The 18,666-nt window shown below is 48.1% G+C and overlaps 1 protein-coding gene across 1 annotated transcript in view; it reads left to right on the forward strand.

Annotated features, from left to right (window-relative positions):
* The window catches only part of Ago1 (protein argonaute-1), a 34,199-nt gene extending 20,756 nt beyond the window's left edge, over positions 1-13,443 (forward strand). The window contains exon 9 of the mRNA XM_077685284.1: positions 3,374-13,443. Coding sequence (XP_077541410.1) covers positions 3,374-3,482 — 109 coding nt within the window. The 3' untranslated portion in view covers positions 3,483-13,443. The remainder of the gene's footprint in view (positions 1-3,373) is intronic.
* Positions 13,444-18,666: the final 5,223 nt, after the last annotated feature.

Consider the following 18,666-nt stretch of genomic DNA (forward strand, 5'->3'; position numbering starts at 1 on the left):
CCGCGCACGAATCGCGTGCAAAAACGCGTCAAGAAGCGTTTTATTCGTCTCTAATAAACAAAATGAGTATTAGCAAATCCCTTGATTCAATGCGCGGCGCTAACGTAGCCCAAATCATATCAGATTGTTCAGTACACTTCCGAACGCGATGGTGGGAGGTTAGTCGCTCAAAAGAAATCGCGAGCGGCCGCTTCCGTCAGCCGCCATGTTTGTTTTGGTAACGCGCGGCTGTGGCGGCAGTGGCCGCTAGCCGGTTGCTTCGATGGTTGTCATCTCGCAGCGAATGTTTTTTCCCGCTCAACCCACGGCGCATGGTTATTCCGGGTGCCTATACAAAAGCTTTTCTTTTTTAACAAATACCGCGCATACCGCGAGCGCACGTACCACTCTTGTGGAGAGCCGCCGTGTGGGTCGACGGAAAAGCTTCTCTTTGTGATACGATTTTCTAAGCGGCGCTGGCTTTTTTTTTTTTTTTTTTTTTTGAGAGGTGCCATTTTTGGGGGGTCGACCTACATTCGAGTCGACTTACAATCGTGTAAATACGGTAGTTGTCGGCACACGAGTGACAAGTCAGAAAAGGGGAAGTTGAGCAAGTGGTCCTAAAAATGGCACAGAGCAGAGCAGTCGGCGAGTTGCAAGAAGCAGTAGTAGAGGCCAATGTAAAAGGCGTACCGGCAGGCAATAGCCAGAGCGCTGCAGCTACTAGTCATACGCTCCCTTTTGTGGCAGTGCTTTCGTGCCACAGGAAAACTGGCCGCAGCTTAGCCATGCTGGCAGTGACGTGTCACCTCAACTATTTACTTCTGTATTTGGCGTGAACCCACATTGCATCAGCGGTTTTATTGGAAAGTGCACTTGAAACTGCTAGTTTGTAAATTCAGGATACCAGAGGTTATACTTGGTGACAACTTTAGAATGGCACCGGAAGTTGCCGCTGTGCCTTATCACCGTAGCCGGATGTTTCTCCGCGCGGCGCAAGTAGGATGTTACTGAGAATATTTTGAACATGGCGTGAGCCGTTTCCGTGGTTTTTTGGACGTAATAAACTGCGTGAGACAAGGCAGACGATATCGCGCATTCATAGCAAACCCCTTTCAAAACGCGCACGCACTGACGTCACGGGTCCGGCGCTTTTGCGGAGTGATATACATGAGGTGGTGCCGTTCTTCAGTTGTAACCGAGTATAGTGCCCAGTGTAACGATATATAGGACAGTCATCTTCGTGACATACCTGCATCCCGCAGACTAGCTACCGCGACAGGCAAGCCACGACAGGCCATTTGGCAGCATATGCAGTTCAGTTTCTGTACATACCTGGCGTAGCACTTAGTCTGCTAGCTTGCAGCTGCCAACACATAGCCTCTGCCAATGCTAAAGGTGCACGGTAGCAGCGAGTCGCAGACAATAACAAATTGCATTCTGCACCTAAAGCTGCGAAGCTGAAACAGTAATTTGACGAAGTATTACGCGAATGCAAAGACAACCCGCATTATCATTGTCGTAGTCTTTGTTGACGCAGGTGATTTGCCAAGGAGCTGAGTGTACAGCTGGCCAAATCGTTAACTAGCGCGTGCAAGCAGCATTTTTCCCATCTCGTGCTGCTGTTAAAGGGGCCATGCTGACAAAGTACAAGTTTGTTTTATTTGAAAGATTTCATGTTTTGTAGTGCCCCCCCCCGAGCTTGTCCGGCAGCAAATCGTGCAGTGTTCTCCGAGAAATTAATCAGTCTAGGTTAAAATTTTGATTCTCCCGCCAAATTGTGTTTTCGTGATGTCTGCCATGAAGCACAAGTATTTCAACGAACTTGGAAGTGCGTCATTAGGCTTTGCAGCCTTGCTTACTGTCAATCTTCCCAGATGGTGCTAGCCGCGGTCCGTTGCTGCCGTTGCTTTGTTTTTGACTGTATGGGCACCTGGCTTGTTTTTGTTACAGTAGAAAGCAATCGTTTTGTGAAACATGGGGCATGCTCGACAAACAGGGCCATTGTAAGACATCGGTCATGCCAATCAGCCAGTGTTGTGTACAACTCCAAAGCCGCGGGCTGCTGTGAAGCTAAAACAAGCATATAGCGCCCAGTACCAACAGTTCGCATCGGTACTACTATGTATATGTGTATTTTCGTAACTTTCATGGCTTACCCCACCATTCTTTTTGCTGTAAAATGAATAGGCATTGCATTTAAGTGGTAATAGCTTGTTCGACAAGGTGCCCAAGCTAATTATAATCCGCCAATCGCAATAATCCGCCAATCGCACAGCTGGGCATATATCATAGACTTTGTTGCAGGAGATGAGGAAGTGGGTCGCATGGCAATTCCCTTTTTTTCCTAATTATATAGCTTATTTGAGTGAAGAGTGCGTTAAAGGTGGTGTCAGTATGATTCTACCAAGGCAATCTCTCAAATGAACAAAACTTGTGTTTTGTCTGCATGGCCTCATAAAAAGGAATAGCCTAGCAGAAAATGGCCTTAAGCTCGACATGGCCTTAAGCTCGTGCACTTAAGCTCGACATGTTTGACGCACGAAAAGCCGCCGCTCGCGCACGCCAGTTACATCTGGCCGGCTGTACATCACCATAATTGTCATCACTGGTGAGTTCACAGTTGAGAGCATTATGTAGCATTGTATAAGCTAAGACCTGCAATATATATTTTCCTTTTCGTGCCGAGATGACGTATGGTTAGTCTAAAAAATTTGTCACGTTGCCACATTTTCATTGATGGATGCTAACCTGGTGACTTTGTGGGCGTATGGACAGTACTAGGCACTTGATTGCTTTTCCTTTGAAAAAGTCATTTAGGTCGCATCCTAAGCGTCTCAGAAGACCATTTTCAACACCTAGTGCTAGAACTCTTCGTCCTTTTCAGACACAAGGTGTTTACAGCAAAGTTGTATACCTCTGCCGCCCCCCCAACGGTTTCATCTCTGTGAGCATCTCCGTTAATCTCCAGATTCATCTGCGTTGGAAAAACTCCTAAAAAAATTCACCGGGACACTTGTTTTTTCAGTCCAGTGTATGCTTGGGTGACGTTTTTTCCAGATTATGTGTCTCGTTTTGCAGTCTGTTGGACATTGTGCTGGTGTCATTCTGGTGTGTTGTGAATGCAATTGCTAGCATGTAATAAAAGAACAGCCCAGCAAAAGCATGCTGGCATCTTGGAGGATTGAAGTCGTAGCTGTGTCTAAATTAAGGGATTCTTGAGTTTGAGAGCAGCTGGTACGGGGTCTTGGAAGAGCTCCGGGTGCTAGGGGAGTCCTCCGCAACCGGAAGGGAGTTTTGAGAACGGAGAGTGTGATCACGCGGAATGGGTTGCTTGGGACCGGCAAGGTTTTAACGCAGTTTGCTTCCCTCTCCCCTTTTCTATTATGCGCAGTGGTGAAGGCAGCCACCAGTCGAGCAACGGGGACGACCGGACGGTGGTGGCACTGGCCCGAGCGGTCACCATCCACCCGGAAACCCTGAAGGTCATGTACTTTGCCTAAGGCGGCTGCTACGGTGGGCCCCTCGGGGGTGGCCGACTTGCCCCGGCCACCGCCTTGCTCCCCGGGTGCTGGCGCGAGCCCCACTGCGTCCCGGCACCTTCCACCCCGACGAGGAGGGGGGTAGCAACCACCCGAGGGGCCACCCCCGGCAAGACGACGGCCGCTGCTCTCTGAGGAGGATCGTTCGCGCCGGCGAGCCCCGCCCCTGCGAGGGAGTGTTTTTTCCGTCTGCGATGCATACGGGAGGCCTCCTTCCAAAAGCTGGCTCCGTCGGGTGGGGGATGAGTTAAAACAATGGGCCCTGGGTTGAAGTCGTGGGGAGCTTCAGCGGCAATGGGGTGCCCACCCATGTGAGAGGCGTTGCAAAGATGCCAATGGGTGGGAGTGCCCGCGAGGGAGGGTGGGCCTCTGGCTAAAACAGTAATGCGCTGCTGCTGGCTTGCCGATGCCTCCCAAGATTGCCAGTCTAGTTTGAGCCCATTCTCTACTGCCACTAGCGGCTGGCAGCCGTCATACACGACTTCAGCCCGGCCCTGGGCTTTTTTCACTTGCATGCCGTTTACCAGTGTCATGGGTGACGGTTGGGGGAGAAACCTCTCGTGCTGTCCACTGTGTCGCCCATTTTAATTCTGTCACCCATAATTCGCGCCAGGATGTCACAACCATTCCATCGTCCCCCCCATCGTGCTCGCGTGCCAGAGCGGATGGCGGGGCTAGTTGCACATGTTTTCCCGCGAGTGTCTGACTGGCAAGGGGGCGTTGTTTGGCAGCCGCCCTGTCACATCGCTTGCCTCCTCCTTTTCCCTCGTACAATGTGCGACCACAGGGGCCCCCGCTTCTCTTTTGTGGCCCCCGTTTTTAAACGCTGCATCTGTGCATGCATTTTGTCTCCGCGAATGCGCTTCATCGTTGTGACAAAGGCGGCTCGTGGAGGCGCGACCCCTCGACGGTGTCTTTGCCCCTCGTCTACGCCCCTTTTGAACTTGCAGCCTTCATTTTTCGTCATGCCAGAGAAACCAAATAGCTGTTCATGGTAGCTCTTAGATTCGCTCCCAGCCTGCCATTTTTTAATCGTCCTCCGCAACGGACTGTTTCCCCCCCTCCGTTGTGCGTTACCTTTCCTTTCTGGTTACTTTTTCTCGCATCCCTCTCTCCTCGTCTTCTATGTCTTATAATCGTGACCGGTAAAAGTCCGACAGATGGTGTGTGTGATGGTCACACAATCCACCGGTATTGTGTTCGAAGGGCCGGGGGGTGGTCATGCGGAAGTACCTCACAGACGCAAATGGGTCTCTGCCGAGCGTTGCCAAACCGCTGCACTAGCATCGCACCCCACACCTTGGGCTGACGAGCCAAGCCTTGAATGCCCTTTCAGTTGCGAGAGCGCGTGCCGAGCTGTGTGGGTGGTAAATTAACGGAGAAGGTGTATTTTGCATGAGTGTAGGAACACAGCGGCACATGAGGTGTGTGTGTGTGAGGTGCGTTGCTGCTGCAGTCTGGTGTGAGTGCGCTCGGCAGAGGCCCCTCCCCTCTGCTCTCCGCCCCCCGTCCTTCCCAGCCCTGCTCGACTGTGCTGTTCTGGACCCTGGCTGCTTGTTGCGCCAGTTTATCGGGGGCGTTGCTCAGGACACAGGTGGAGGGCTGCAAAAGTTGTCTTAGCTAGAATAATTACCCTCCAAAGGGACACAGTGAACGTTTAGGGGTTTAAATTTGCTTTCAAATCATGCACACCAGGCTGCCCTGCTGCTCTCCTTTTTTGTACTTTGGATGTGAACAAGTTGAACAAGTGCAGCCTTTTTAACGATTTTAATTGTGCCATGCCTAACTCATGCGTGCGTAGCTTTTATATCTGTATGGTAGAAGGGGGGGGGGGGGGGGGTTGGCTTTTTTAGTAGGTATTCATTCACAGACTGTTTTAGTGGGGCTCCATCAAGTTTAGGTCCATGGCACCATTTGGGCAAAGTGAGGTGTTCACAAAATGTTTTCTCACCAAGTACGGGTTTTCTTTTCCTAGTTGTAAAAGAAACGAGGATTGACTAAAGATGCTGTATTAAGTTACAATTTCAAGTTTGCAAGTGACAGTATGATGAACAAAATAGATTACGCAAGGCGCTCCAGGCTTAAAGTGATTCTGTCGTAAAGCCGCCTTTAGGAGTGGGGTTTCAAGTGCGGGCTCAGAAGGGTGAAGTGGGTGCGGTGTGCCGCAAGGAGCAGAACTGTGCCCGACCATCTTGCCGCCAGCCACAGCCGAGGGAAAGCCTGCTTCGAAACGGGCAGCGCCAGTAGTACTGAACCCTTTGTCTATAAGTAGGTACACGGCGATCTGCCCGCTCAGCAGGCCACTTCCGCTCTGGCTGCGATGCATGCGCGGAAGAGGGTGCCACAGCGCCACTGCTAGGGCTAGTGGGGTGTGGAAACTTTCTGCGGAAAACTTTTTATGGAGGTGGGGGGGGGCATTGTTCCTACTGTGGGGCACATGTCGCCATGCCTTTACATTGACGTTAATTTGGCCCTTCAGTGATGTGCAGTGATGTGGCCCTTCAGTTCGGCGAATTGTATGTAGTCAGATGTAAGCAGTGTACTTGTTGGGGCTACGCGAGAGGTAACTTTTTGGTGAGAAAAGCATGCCGGTGCCATTAAAAGAGGCAGAGCTGAACGGCAGGGGAGGTTTTTGTGTGGCAAGCCCCTTGTTTTATTTCCATAGTTATCCGGCTCGGGGCTGACACTACTTGCACACAAATTTGCTCATTAGTAGCATTAAAGCTAGGAATTTGGTTCCGGAGAAATTGGATAACGTCTGTTGCTGTGCCCAAAAGCAGGTTTAGTGCGGCGAGTTCTTGCAGAACATGGGCTGACAAATGCATACCGGCTGTTTTCTGGTCAGCCTTTGAACAGCAAACACGGGAATGAAACTGGCCTGTGTGCTCGAATGAAGAAAAGGTGGGGTTTAGTGCAAGGCTGCGAAGTTGTTTTTTTTTTTTTTTTTTGAAATCTACGAGTTTGAAACGTGGTGAGCAGCCATGCTGGTAATGTCCAGAACACGCGGGAGCAGGGGTGGGTGCTAGTCACTTGGGCCGCTGATACATCGTCTTACTTGGGAGGGGGGGTTCACCCTCACTCCTTGTGACTTATCATCCCTCGTTCTCTCCTTTCTTGGTGAGGCCGCCACTTCCCTTGGTGCGTGCGTGGAAGATTTCCCCTTTGCTGCTGCAGCAGTTCCAGTTGCAGAGCCTCTTCTGTTGGCATTGGTGTTTCAACGAGCCGCTTGCGTCCCTGCCTACTCCTTAAGTTGTTGTCGGGTGATCAATCGGTGAAGCCTGCGACAGAAGGTGCCATTGGCAGGGCACGCATGTGCCGCTGACACTGCCACCCAGCGCTGCCTGTTTGGGCCTTTCGAGAGATGGTGACCCTTCTAACGGGGCTCCACTCGTCGTGCATCATCGCTGTGTAGCTGCCGAGTCTTGTCCACTTTCTCATTATTGCCCGCAGCCAATGGTTGCTGCCCGGGACTCCAACTGTTGTTGTTTCTGTCGTCTCCTGCCGAGGCCAGTATCCCAAATGGTGTGGAAACTTGTTGGCACAACCTGCGTGGCTCTTATCGTTCTTGTGGCACTGCACCTTTTCTCAACCCCCCTGTCCCCTTCCCTCTTTCGTCGATTGCGACGCTTTGTGAGAAAATTCTGGGCTCAAACTGCAGTGCATTCCACACATGCGGTGGCAGGTGTCTCTTTTGTTTTATAAAGTCTTGTGTTTTGACCACAGATAGCTCTCTAAACAACCTTGAGACGGAAAAGGGCATGGGTATAACAGGGTTGTGGGCCTCTGTGTGTCGTGGTTAACTGCGTAGTCGAGCAGCATTAAAACGAGTCATATCATTTTGTGTTGTGTTTTGTCCTTTTTCTTTTCATTTTGTTGGGACTGGGCAGTGAGCGCCGCTATCCTCGTTGTGGGGCCATGTTCTTCAAGGTTTGTGAGCGGAATGGGCGAATGCAAAGCTTTCCCAGTTGCTCCCCACCAGGTCTGCGTGTCCCCTGCACTGTTTGTTGCGGAAACCAAACCCTCTTGAGTTTTCATTGCTTATCTACAGAAGACTGAAGGTTTTATTCGGGATAGCTAACGACTCCACAGTACTGTACACCAATTAAGGCCCGTACTTCAACGCGCGTGTTGTGAGAGTCCTGTCTGATGCAGCCTTGCAACTGCTGGCCCCGAGCCCTCGCATTTATGTATTGGTCACTGCTGTAGTGTGAATGGCTGTTGCGTAGTGCATCTCTGATTGTCCCCCTTTCACTTACTCCTTCCACACAAGCTGTCTCCGTTCTGTGTTTAGCTAAGTCACGCGTTTCGGTTGTGCAGAGTTACGGGTTTCGGAGCTCGGTTCCCGGTGTGTTGGCACTGTTATCGCTCTTGGTCTGCAGAGTTTCGTCGCTGCTGTGGCGAGTGTTCAGCTGTAAGCTATCCTGTCTGGCTGAACGCATATAGTCGGCAACTGACTGAAGGCAAAGAAAACAATGGAATTGAGTGCCCGAAATTATGGGGTTTCGTTTCGCAAGTCTGGAACAGCTTGTCATTGATTTGTAATGTACTGTGGTCGCCACACTTGGTAGATGTTTGTGAAGACTGCCATTGTATTGCCTGTATTACCAACGAAGGTCTTGAACTGTGCGAGTTATTCTGTTACTGTTTCATACATCATTTCTTGCCTACTGTATGGAGCCCCACTGGCTTTGCATGAGAATGGCCTCTTGTACATCGTGGTCTGTGGTCAGAACTCTGGGGTTTCTTTTTACCGATTGGTAGTACTCTTCTGTGAACTGCAAAAAGGCTCGAGTCAATTTTTTTCTGGTATAAAACACGTAGCTGTGATCACAAGTCTACACCACTTACCAGCAACATAGTTCTTTTTTAAGTGAAGTGTAAACGTTAGAAATGTCACGAAGTAGGAGATCAGTCATACTAGGTGCCGGATTTATTGTTTTCAGAAAACAGAATTTTCGGGATCTGAGACACTCTTGTGCTCCCGCACGGCTGCAAATTCACAGTTAAAGCTGTCCATATATGATGTCTGTCAATTGTCATGTCCCCAATGGAGGTGGTTACATTTTTGTGGTCCGTGCTGTTTTACTTTATCTTATTTTTATTGTGCCCGTTTTTTGTTGCCGTTGGGATTTTTTTCTTGGAGATTTATTTTTACTCCCTGGATGTTGATTTGCATATCAATTTTTTTTGTTTTGTTTGCTCCAGTTTGGCCCTCCCATTATGCTTTGTGGGCAAGCAGTAAGCTCGCCAGTGAATAGCGAATGTGCTGGATGACCCCAAGGCTAGCTGACTTGTGTCTTTTCCCTCGTATTTTTCTGTTTGTGCGTTGCCTGTGCGTTGTGACCAGCTAGTGATTGTTCGTGTGGGTGTTCGATTGTAGTCATGGGGGAGGGAAGGGGGTGAATTGTTGTGTTTGACTGTGTTATTGCTGCCATGGAAACTGGTTCTGTGCCTCGACTGAGTGAGCAAATTTTGTGAAGAGGAAGAATCGAGAGCCTCGGTAATGATTGAAGCCCCTCGGAACAACGGGTTGTGGCCTGGAGTAGACAAAAAGTTTCCCCCTCACTCTGAGCACATCTGCCTTTTTTAGTTTTACTCAAATTGCATTTTAAGGAAGGTGTGGAGGGGACTTCAACCTGAAGCTTGTCTTTTTGGAGCGTACTTGTTTTTTGTGCGTACGACTAGGAACTATTTGCAAAATCGTGTCGTTTGCTTGTCGGTCTGTAACTAGGACGTTGTTCTCTCGTTTCTCTGTTGCGGTGGCCTTTGGCTGGACACCTGTTTGCGGTCAGGCTGGCCGCTGTGGCGCCTTGAGGGAGGCATAAGAGGCGAACTCGCTTGGTCATTACGTGGCCCAGTCTGGCAGAACCCGTCTGGTCAGGTCTGGTACAAACCTGTTGATGGGGCGAATGACATTGTTGCTTCTACCGTGCCCGTAGTACTCTTCCTAACAACGTGGCTGAATTGCAGTGTGAGCCAGGAAGCGGGGTTAGGTAACTGGGTTAACTGCAAATTATTTGCTGTTTTAAGTTAGCTACTCAACTTTTTTGGCGAAGCTTAGTGCTGTGCAGGGTATTACAAAAAGCAGGTGAGAGGAAAACGAGGTTAAAAGAGAATCATGTGGAAGCAGGATCAGCGTGGGTCCCTGCACTCCCTAACACACTACCAACTAGCTTCGATGTTCAAGCGTGTTATAATTCGGCACTGATTTAGGGGTCTCTAGGCTATGCCATACATGGTTTAGGGTTCCGTTGGTCCTGTAACCATCGGTGGGTGGTTGAGCATTAGAGGTTGAGCAGTCATCACATCAGCACACGTCATGTGAGAAACGGTTAAAAGTTGCTTCTTTTTTCATTTACTTCCAACAGCTTGTTCCCTGTCTTCTGTGAATGAATCTCAGCAATTACTGCCTAAGTCATGGCATTTCTGACGTGGTGTGTGTGCTAGAAAAAACAGGTATTCCTCTTCCGAACAGTTGAGTTGTCGCTGCGACTGTTGCCTCATCTGCAGCCTTCACTTCAGCCACTTGCAAACAGCCTGGCAGGGCACCAGGGAGAGAGGGCGTTGTGCATGCTGACTGTCACGTACCCTCCCCAGTGTGATTACTGCATACTGTACGCATATTCATGCATCAAGCCTGCACATGAACTGAGCTCAGCCAAAGGATAGCTTTATTAATTCCTGCCTCGAGCAACCTTTCACATTTCGTTGTTATTTTTTTACCTCTTTGTTGACACAAAGGGTCGATGATGCAGCTATTCGCGCAGACGGTGTTGTAGTGTATCTGGTTTTACCTGGACGACCCAATCTACTTTCTAAAGCCGCGTGCCCAAGAGTGCTCCTGTTTTGCTGTTGCTAGCAGGTTGCCGCGCCCTTGTTCAAGTCCAACAGCTTGTCATTAGTCTAGCTAGGCCTGCTAGCGTTTTCTTATTACTGTGTTCTGCTGTTTATTCAAATTTTGCGATTGTCATCTACAAAGGGGAGTGCAGCACTTGTGTTTCAGTACCTTTAAAGCCAATGCACTCGCTTTTATTTTGGGGAAAAACAGTGTGCTGCTTTCAACTTTCATTTAATTGCTTTTTTCGTACGTCTGCAACTGTTGCCTATGTACCTGGCTGCTGTAGTCACATTAGTGCCTACACCCACACTTCCCCCACTCTCAAAATGCACGCTGCCGGGAGCACTGAGCATCGGACCGTTAAAACAGCGGTGCATTTCAGCTGCAGCCAGAGGGTGCGCTCTCCCCTTTGTGGAATCGTGCAAAGCGCTAAAGCCATGAATGGCGCGGTGGGGCCTTTTCCCCGCCCCTTCCGCAGCCAAATTGTGCACCGCGTTTTTTGTTGTCCACTGTTACAATGCAAAGCGACGACGACGAGCTGCCCTGTAAAGTGTGCCGTTACAAATCGCCGATTGTAGTGTTTTAGCATGAAGTTTTAATATATTTCCTCAATAGAACTCGTCAACTGTTCTAAGTGTGTTGTGTGTCTGCATTGCGTTGCATCGAGATTTTTTAATTTTCTTTTGCACAGCATTCCTGCATGTACCGAGAAAGTCTTAGTGGCGCAAAGGTTTCAAGCAAGAATAGAATCGCGTGCGCTTGACTGGGGTGTCGCCGGGTCCCAAAGGCCGCAGAATTGTGCTCGTGCTACGGCAAGGTAGCCGACCTGCTAGTTGGCTGGCCATCATTCACTTAAACTGCCCCGTCTTCTTTTTTTTTTGTTACCTTGAGTGTGTTCTACTACTTGTGGCTATGCTGCTTTGCTGCATCCACAAAACGCACTGCTGCTCTACTGCCTGGAACGTTCGCTAAAATTGAGGCAATGAGTCTGGGAACCTCTCGAGCCCAAATTTCGTCCCAGAGTTGAAGTTCGAATCCCTTCATAGTTTCTTCAGTTGTTGCCTGGGGATTGGTGTGGCACTGGTGTGTTGTGAACGAAGAGAATACATTTACTCTGCTTGTAACGTCTCTATGGCTGCCCAGATAAGTGTTGCCAAACCACCAAAGAGGTCATGTCGTCGAGCAACAACTTCTTCAAGCGATACATTGGAGGACAAAAAAAGCGTTGTCAAAGGGAGAACCAAATATTGACAAGTAAAGCAATTCTTCGGCCAAACTTGCGAGTGAAAACTAAATACTGTGAACAAAACATGTCAGGTTAGTGTGTATACAACCTTTATTGCGGCATTTGCAGTACACAGACAACAGCCGGGCTATTAATGACCTAAGAGGTCACAATAATGAAGTTTGGTGCACATTTACTAGCTGTCATCAGCCAATCAGTGAGTACATCCTGTTGCTATGCCTCATTATTAAGCATAATAACAGTGTAATTGTCCAATTAAAATTTTTTCCCATACTTCCACCATATCTGAGCCAAAAAACATTGTTCAGTGTGCAAGGCCATTAATTCATTTCATTTGCACTTTGCCACATGCACCAACACAATGGCGTTTGCCACATTACCACTCCGGGCTGAAAGGCTGTCGCATCAAGCCTTGCAATTGGCATTACAGTAAGCAAAGCCTAGGAACAAAATGCGGAAAGGAGACAGCCATAGGATTTCTACACCTAGAGATCCAGCCATCCTGGCATTGAAGTGGCTGTTATTTGTGTACGAGTGAGTCTTGTATTCATGCGGCTTCCGGGCAAGTCTAGTGATCAAGGTTTAACATAAATGCTTCCAAAACCAACCAGTTCATTTTGTCGATACCTTAACCCAATCAATTGAAATTGAAGATTTCCATCGGCAGTATTCTATACAAGTTATCAATGGACAAAGATGCTTCAGATCTGTTGGGGAATTTGTTTTTATGCCATATGATCTCAAAGTACTGCACCGGAATGAGTGCCTGTCTGCGTTGTGGAGTACAGTGGCAGACAACTAAATATAATGCATTGTGTCATAGCTACAAACATATCTACAGGTGTCAAAATCTTTGGCAGCGTGATGTGCATTACCACAACAAAGTTTTTTTAGCTATTTCTAGAAGCATTTGTGCAGCCATAGGGTTTTTGAGTCAAATGTCTTTACTCTGTCGTTGCTGCATGGTCCAGCTAGTGCCACAAAGCTCTGATTCAGTTCTCAAATCTTTTTTGGCACTCGATCTTCAACTGGCTACCTGCGTTATTTGATGCCTCGTACAATGTCCCACCAGTTGCGGCTTATCTGTTTTGTTGGGGGACAGAATCACTGTTGTCGAATGTATGCTCAAGAGCTTAACCTGGCTCTGTTATTTACCTCAGTCCCGAAGTTTTTCTTCTCATAGGTATTTTTGCGCTAATACTTACAGTGAGTGGCATTGTCGAGTGTGACTCCGAAGGTCTGTATTGAGAGAACACTGCATTAGTAGTTAACAAGGCCTCAACACTGCTCCAGTGGCTGTATTTGGATATTGCAAGGTAGGGTGGAGTGTGTTCGTGAAGGTATTTCTGCAGTGTCGCTACAAATATACCTACCCTGCGTGTTCCCCGCGTACAAATGGACCGCAAGTGGCAGTGACATCCTACAAATGTCCCCGGTGCGACTTTCGTGGGACGACCTTTTTTGTTTGCAGAAAGACTTTCGTGGGACGACCTTTTCTGTTTGCAGAAATCTTCCTTTTTACACACCATTGCAATTGCACGAGCATAATTCTGGGCATGTTGAGGGACTGGTCTGGTCTAGTTTTTCTGGGCGGTAAGCTCACCTTGGTCGATGTTAGGGGAGGGCTCATGTGGTTGTATTTGTTTTTCTTCCGGGTTTTCTTCTTCACTCAGTGCCACACATTCATATTGTGATCCTTTGGCCGGCCGGCACCATTTCGAGCGCACAAAGAAACCGCTAATAAACGGCGAAAGGGGGTCTGCATTCTGTCCGGCCTGTACACTTGTGTTGGTTATTTATTGCGTAGTAAAGATTGTGGCTATTATTTCACGTACAAATGCTGTGGGTTGTCTTTTTTCCCCCCCTGGTGGTTCATTGCACTGTCAGCGCTGAAAGCGTTCGTGCTACACCAGCAAAGGAGCAGTGTATGTCTGGCGTTGACTTCAAAGTTAAACTCGAGTTGCTACACAGACTTGTGACGCTACCAGTAAAAAAAGTGGGAATTGGGCTGGCTTTGTGGTTGCGATCCCCGGGGCTTGCCCTAATGAGCGCTGCTGACAAGGTTTTTTTGAGGCTTGGTGTATTCACACGCATGAATATGGGAGGCTTGTGTAAGTAGCTGGAACTTCTGTCTTGCAATTTCGTGATAAGTCTGGAGTCTGTTTTTTCTTTAGGAGCTTCTTATTTATTTATTTTACCCTCAAGGCCAAGGGCATTACAGAGGGGAGTGGGGGTTCATGTAGGGGGAGCAATACAACAAAAATAAAACAAAGTGCAGCAGCAACAACTAAACGTGTACACTTAACATCTGTTACATTGTTAATAATGCAGTGCGGAAGCGTTCGTTATCTTGAATGCCAGCAATTGGTCCGGGAAGGTGGTTCCATTCGTTCGATGTACGAGGAATGAATGACTTAAACAAGTGTTAGTGAGGCATGTCATAATGCCTACTTTGTGAGGGTGGTCGGTGCGGGACGAAAAATACAAAGGTGGGGAAATGAGAGCGGTGCGTAAAATAGAGTTGTGGTAATAAATTTTATGGAACAAGGAAAGTCTACTGCATTTGCGACGAGTAGCCAGATGAGGTAATTGCAAGGAATTTTTCATGGATGTAACACTAGCTGTTCTGCTGCAATTGTGAAGAATGAAACGAGCGGCGTTGTTCTGGACTAGTTTTAATGATTTAATGAGAGTTTCAGAGCTGGGGTCCCAAATAGAAGCTGCGTATTCAAGTTTTGACCTAATGTTTTGTATAACGGTGTTTTTAATGAGACCGGTGCGGAACGAAAGTTGAGGCGTAAGTAGCCTAACATGCGATTAGCGCTGTTAAATTCTCAACATGCAAAGACCAGGTTAGATTATCACAAATATTAACACCTAAGTACCGATATGATGTAACGTTTTCGAGCGCCGTGTTATTGAGGTAAGCAGGGGAAGAAAGCGTCGACCGTGAAACATGCAAAACTTTGCATTTAGTAGTGTTAAGTTCCATTTGCCACTTCAAGCACCAATCTGATAAGGCAGCGATATCATTTCGCAATAGGTTAGTATTGTTAACATCCTTTATTTCGCGAAAAATAAGCCATCAGCAAATAGATGGATGTTAGAGGAAACATGGTCTGGCAAATCAATAATATATATAAGAAAAAGAAAAGGACCAAGAACGGAACCTTGGGGCACACCAGATAAAACGGGACTAAGTGAAGAGTCATGGTCATTGCACGTTACAAACTGTGAACAGTTAAGAAGAAACTGCTCCAACCAGGCGAAAAGATTGCGATCAAGGTTTAGTTTGCTAAGCTTGAAAAGTAACAGTTTATGGTTTACCTTATCGAAAGCTTTTGCGAAGTCTAGAAAAATGCAATCGGCACGTGAACGACGATCCAAAATGACATGAAGTTGATGGGTGAAGGTTAGTAACTGTGTCTCACATGAAAATGTTTTGCGAAAACCATGTTGTGCGCACGAAAAAAATGAGTTAGAATCAAGAAACCTTACAAGATGAGAAAACAATACATGCTCTAGAATTTTACATGGGACACTTGTCAGTGAGATGGGGCGATAATTATCAGGAGACTACTTCCAGACTTGTGCAGAGCGGCCACCTTCCCGACCTTCCAGTCAGACGGTAATTCACGAGTATCCAGTGACTGTTGATAAAGTTTTCACAATAATATTGATGACTAAGTAAGAGTGCTTTTCAAAAACTACAAGGAAGACGTTTGTTCTGAAAAATAGAGCAATAAACACGACACACAAGAAGCCTGACAGGACTCTTGTGGGGCTTCCTGTGTCATGATTACCGCACCCTTATTTTTAGGGGTATGCACTAACTTGCTCGAAATTGTTTTACTGAAAAGACGGTGCCATGTAAATGGACTACCCAGCCTCCCCGCACTGTCATAGTTCATCCACCGCCACTGCTGGGAAAACTAAAGACCACCATTTCTAGATTACTTGCAAGCGTAAAGGAGTCTGGCCGTAACATTGGTCAAATACTGGGCGTAAAGTTGCAGTGGTTAGCGACCACACTCCACTTAGTTGGTTGATTAGACAAACGCCCGTATGCCGCCTACCGTGTTGGTACCTTCAACTTTAAAGGGGCACTGACACAAAATTTTGAAGGCGAGATAACTTCGGAGATAGATTGGTGGGAACACATATACATCATCTGCAAAATATCAGCGGCGAATACAGCCTAGAACATATTTAAAATCAATTTTAAAGTGTGCGAAACGTAACCGAGCAGCCAGCAGAGGACCACGCGCAATCGACATCCCGAGGATATCGTGTAAATAAACAACATCCAAACACGTCACGAGTTTGTGTTTGCCGCTTCCGCACTGCCGGCGTTTTTCGCCGGCTCGCCCGGCTCGCCGCTCCAATCGGAGGGCCGGAGGGCGGAGCTTCTGCTCTCGAGAACGAACAACCCGATCGTTGGCGGCGGAGGCGCCGTGATTTCGTCAGCTCATGGGGCAGCTGGCCGCTACCAAAGTTCTACAGCGATTCCAGGCACTCTGTTTCTATTACTGTTTATTACCATTGGATGCGAAAACGCGCCGGAGGCACGAAAAGCCCACTGAGCTAGCCGCACGGTCGCTGTGCAGGCGGCGGCCACGGCCGCGAAGTGGCCCAGGCCGGCACAGGTAGCTCGGGTGATAGCTTGTTACCGCTGCACGAAATTGTTCCCAAGTCCCGACCATGGTGGCTTACATGAGAAAGGAGTTAACGATGCGATGGCGGGTTGCATTAAAAATTGTCATCTGCACCGCTTACGAGAGCGGCACTCGAATATCCGCCGCAGTGCTAAGCCGAACACATCTGTAGGTGGACCGGTAGGCAGACCGGCCGGCTGCCCCCAGCGCGCGTCTTGCCACCCACCGTCTCGAGCGTCGCGCGTCGTTCTTTAGCCGCGGTAGCATTTGCACTCGCAGCGCCTGCGTCACATCCACGGTCGCTTTTTAATTAAGCGCCGCACGAGATCAGTACGTGGGGGCATTCGCAGAAACTGCCGCCTATGCGGATTCGACAGTGCTCTGTGATATCCCTCCGATGGTCACGTGGTCAGCTTTGTTCACACAAAATCCACAAAATCCATCGTTTCGCGACACTCGCTGAAACCGAAACTGCGACTGGCCGCATTTAAAATGCCTCTAATTAAACAACCGTCGCACGCTGAAGCAAATGAGGTTTCTACAGGTTATAAGTAGGTCACTAGCTACTTATCGCAAAAAAAAAAAAAAAAAACAAGATGCAAAATTTTAGTGTCAGTGCCCCTTTAAGGATTAGATGCTACCGTTATGCACATTTCCGGCGAAACGTGTTGCCAACGGCCTCTCGCAAGCAGCAGCACTTTCCCGTTGTCGACGTATACTTGTGGCGATCAGAGCAGATTTATTAATTGGCGTGCTGGACGCATATTCTGCCTTGCAGTATTGGTGGTGAGCGCGAACACGGGCGGCGCTGCGAAGCGCGCCTCCGTGACGTCGGCTTAGGCCCAACCACATGCAGCGTATTTTCGGCGTCGCGCGAGCGTCAGCGTCGTTCGGCGTCAACGCGCGCGCCCGCAGGAGAGGGCGAGTAGGGATTCTCGCATTTGTCGTCTGCATCACTCAGGCTCGCTCTCCCTGCTGTTTCTTAGCTCTCGACGTCTGATGCTTGTACAGCGCGCCAGAATTTGCGTGTGCGTAACTTTTTGTCATAATAATAGGCTTAAAATCGCATACACTAGCTTCAGATGCGAGTTAAAGTATTGTTTTCGATACTGCTATGGAAGAAACACTGCCGGCGTCGCCCCATTCCTCGCGAAGCCTGTCCTGTGCGGGGCGCGAAGAGTCGGTGCTAGGCGTCAGCTTCTGTAGTAAGCCATCTTTCTAACAAAGGGAACAGTCAGCTGCTAATAACCGACAGCAGAGAAAATGGAAGGCCAAAACAAATTCTAGGCCAGGTAGGCCTTCAAAGCTGCCGGCTTTGACAGAAGGCATTACGATTCCCGGTAATCACATGTAAGGTGAAACAGTTTTTGCAAACTTGCCGAACGCCCGAAAGAATTGTATTACATCAGTTTATGTTGTCATGGCGTGAAAGTATACCAACATGCACTATGGGCCGCGCAAAAACTGCAGGTTGAGTTCCAAATAACCCACTGTGTGCAATAGGCGCGTGGTGGTTTTATACTGGGCTTCTAACCAGTATGGAGGTTTTTTGAGCAAAACGAGTCACGTCTGCGTTAAAGATACAGTAACACTATGTTTGTTCAGACCTGGAGGGATATTTCGTTACATTTTCCACAGCCATATCTTCCCGATATTCGGATATGCGTTATAGGAAAACTGCACTCAAGAGGAGGAGGAGAAAACTTTATTTAACAATGAAATCGAGCTGGTTAGTGGGCCGGGTCCTCAGTCTAGGACAAGATAGTAAAAGTAATTTTCTTCGATTCATAGAACGCCATCCCGAGTAGAGTAGGATTTGTTCTTTGCGCCTGGAAAAGTTGGGAATGAGCTTGGAAATATTAATCGGTTGCAAATCTTGTAATATATGCAGGTATACTATTTATTCCGTTAGTTAGCGAGTATATCATGCCTTCAATACCATAATCATGTCATCATTGTTCGGGTTGAGAGTCAGTTCGTTATGATAACGATGGTTACGATAGAAATGCGGAGTACGCAAGCCGCCTTCGAGTACTGTGGACAACGTTGTTTGGGGCGCGATCGCGGTGGCGTAGCACAAACCTTCTCATTGTATTTTCACGTGAATGAACAAAGCATGCTGCGAATATGAACCTTCTTGCACGCAGCCGGAATGAAAGCCAATTTGTGAAGGCAGGAATGTATGCCATACAACCTGAAGAACTATACACAGTATCTTTGTGAGCCCAAACAATGCCAAACCTCCTAATAAGACGTTTGTGACGGTGCAGAAAAATTAAAACGTTGGGCACAAAAAAAAAGAAACATTAATCTGATACAAGACAACAGCAACGAAAGAAATAGAAGACAGTCGTTTTATTTCCTGCTGTGCCATGCGTGCGTGTAGGGCCCCGCTGCTTGGTGCGT

The sequence above is a fragment of the Haemaphysalis longicornis genome, unplaced genomic scaffold, assembly GCF_048455015.1.
Source record: "Haemaphysalis longicornis isolate Haplotype H1 unplaced genomic scaffold, Haemaphysalis longicornis Haplotype H1 scaffold_9, whole genome shotgun sequence".
Lineage (NCBI taxonomy): Eukaryota > Metazoa > Arthropoda > Arachnida > Ixodida > Ixodidae > Haemaphysalis > Haemaphysalis longicornis.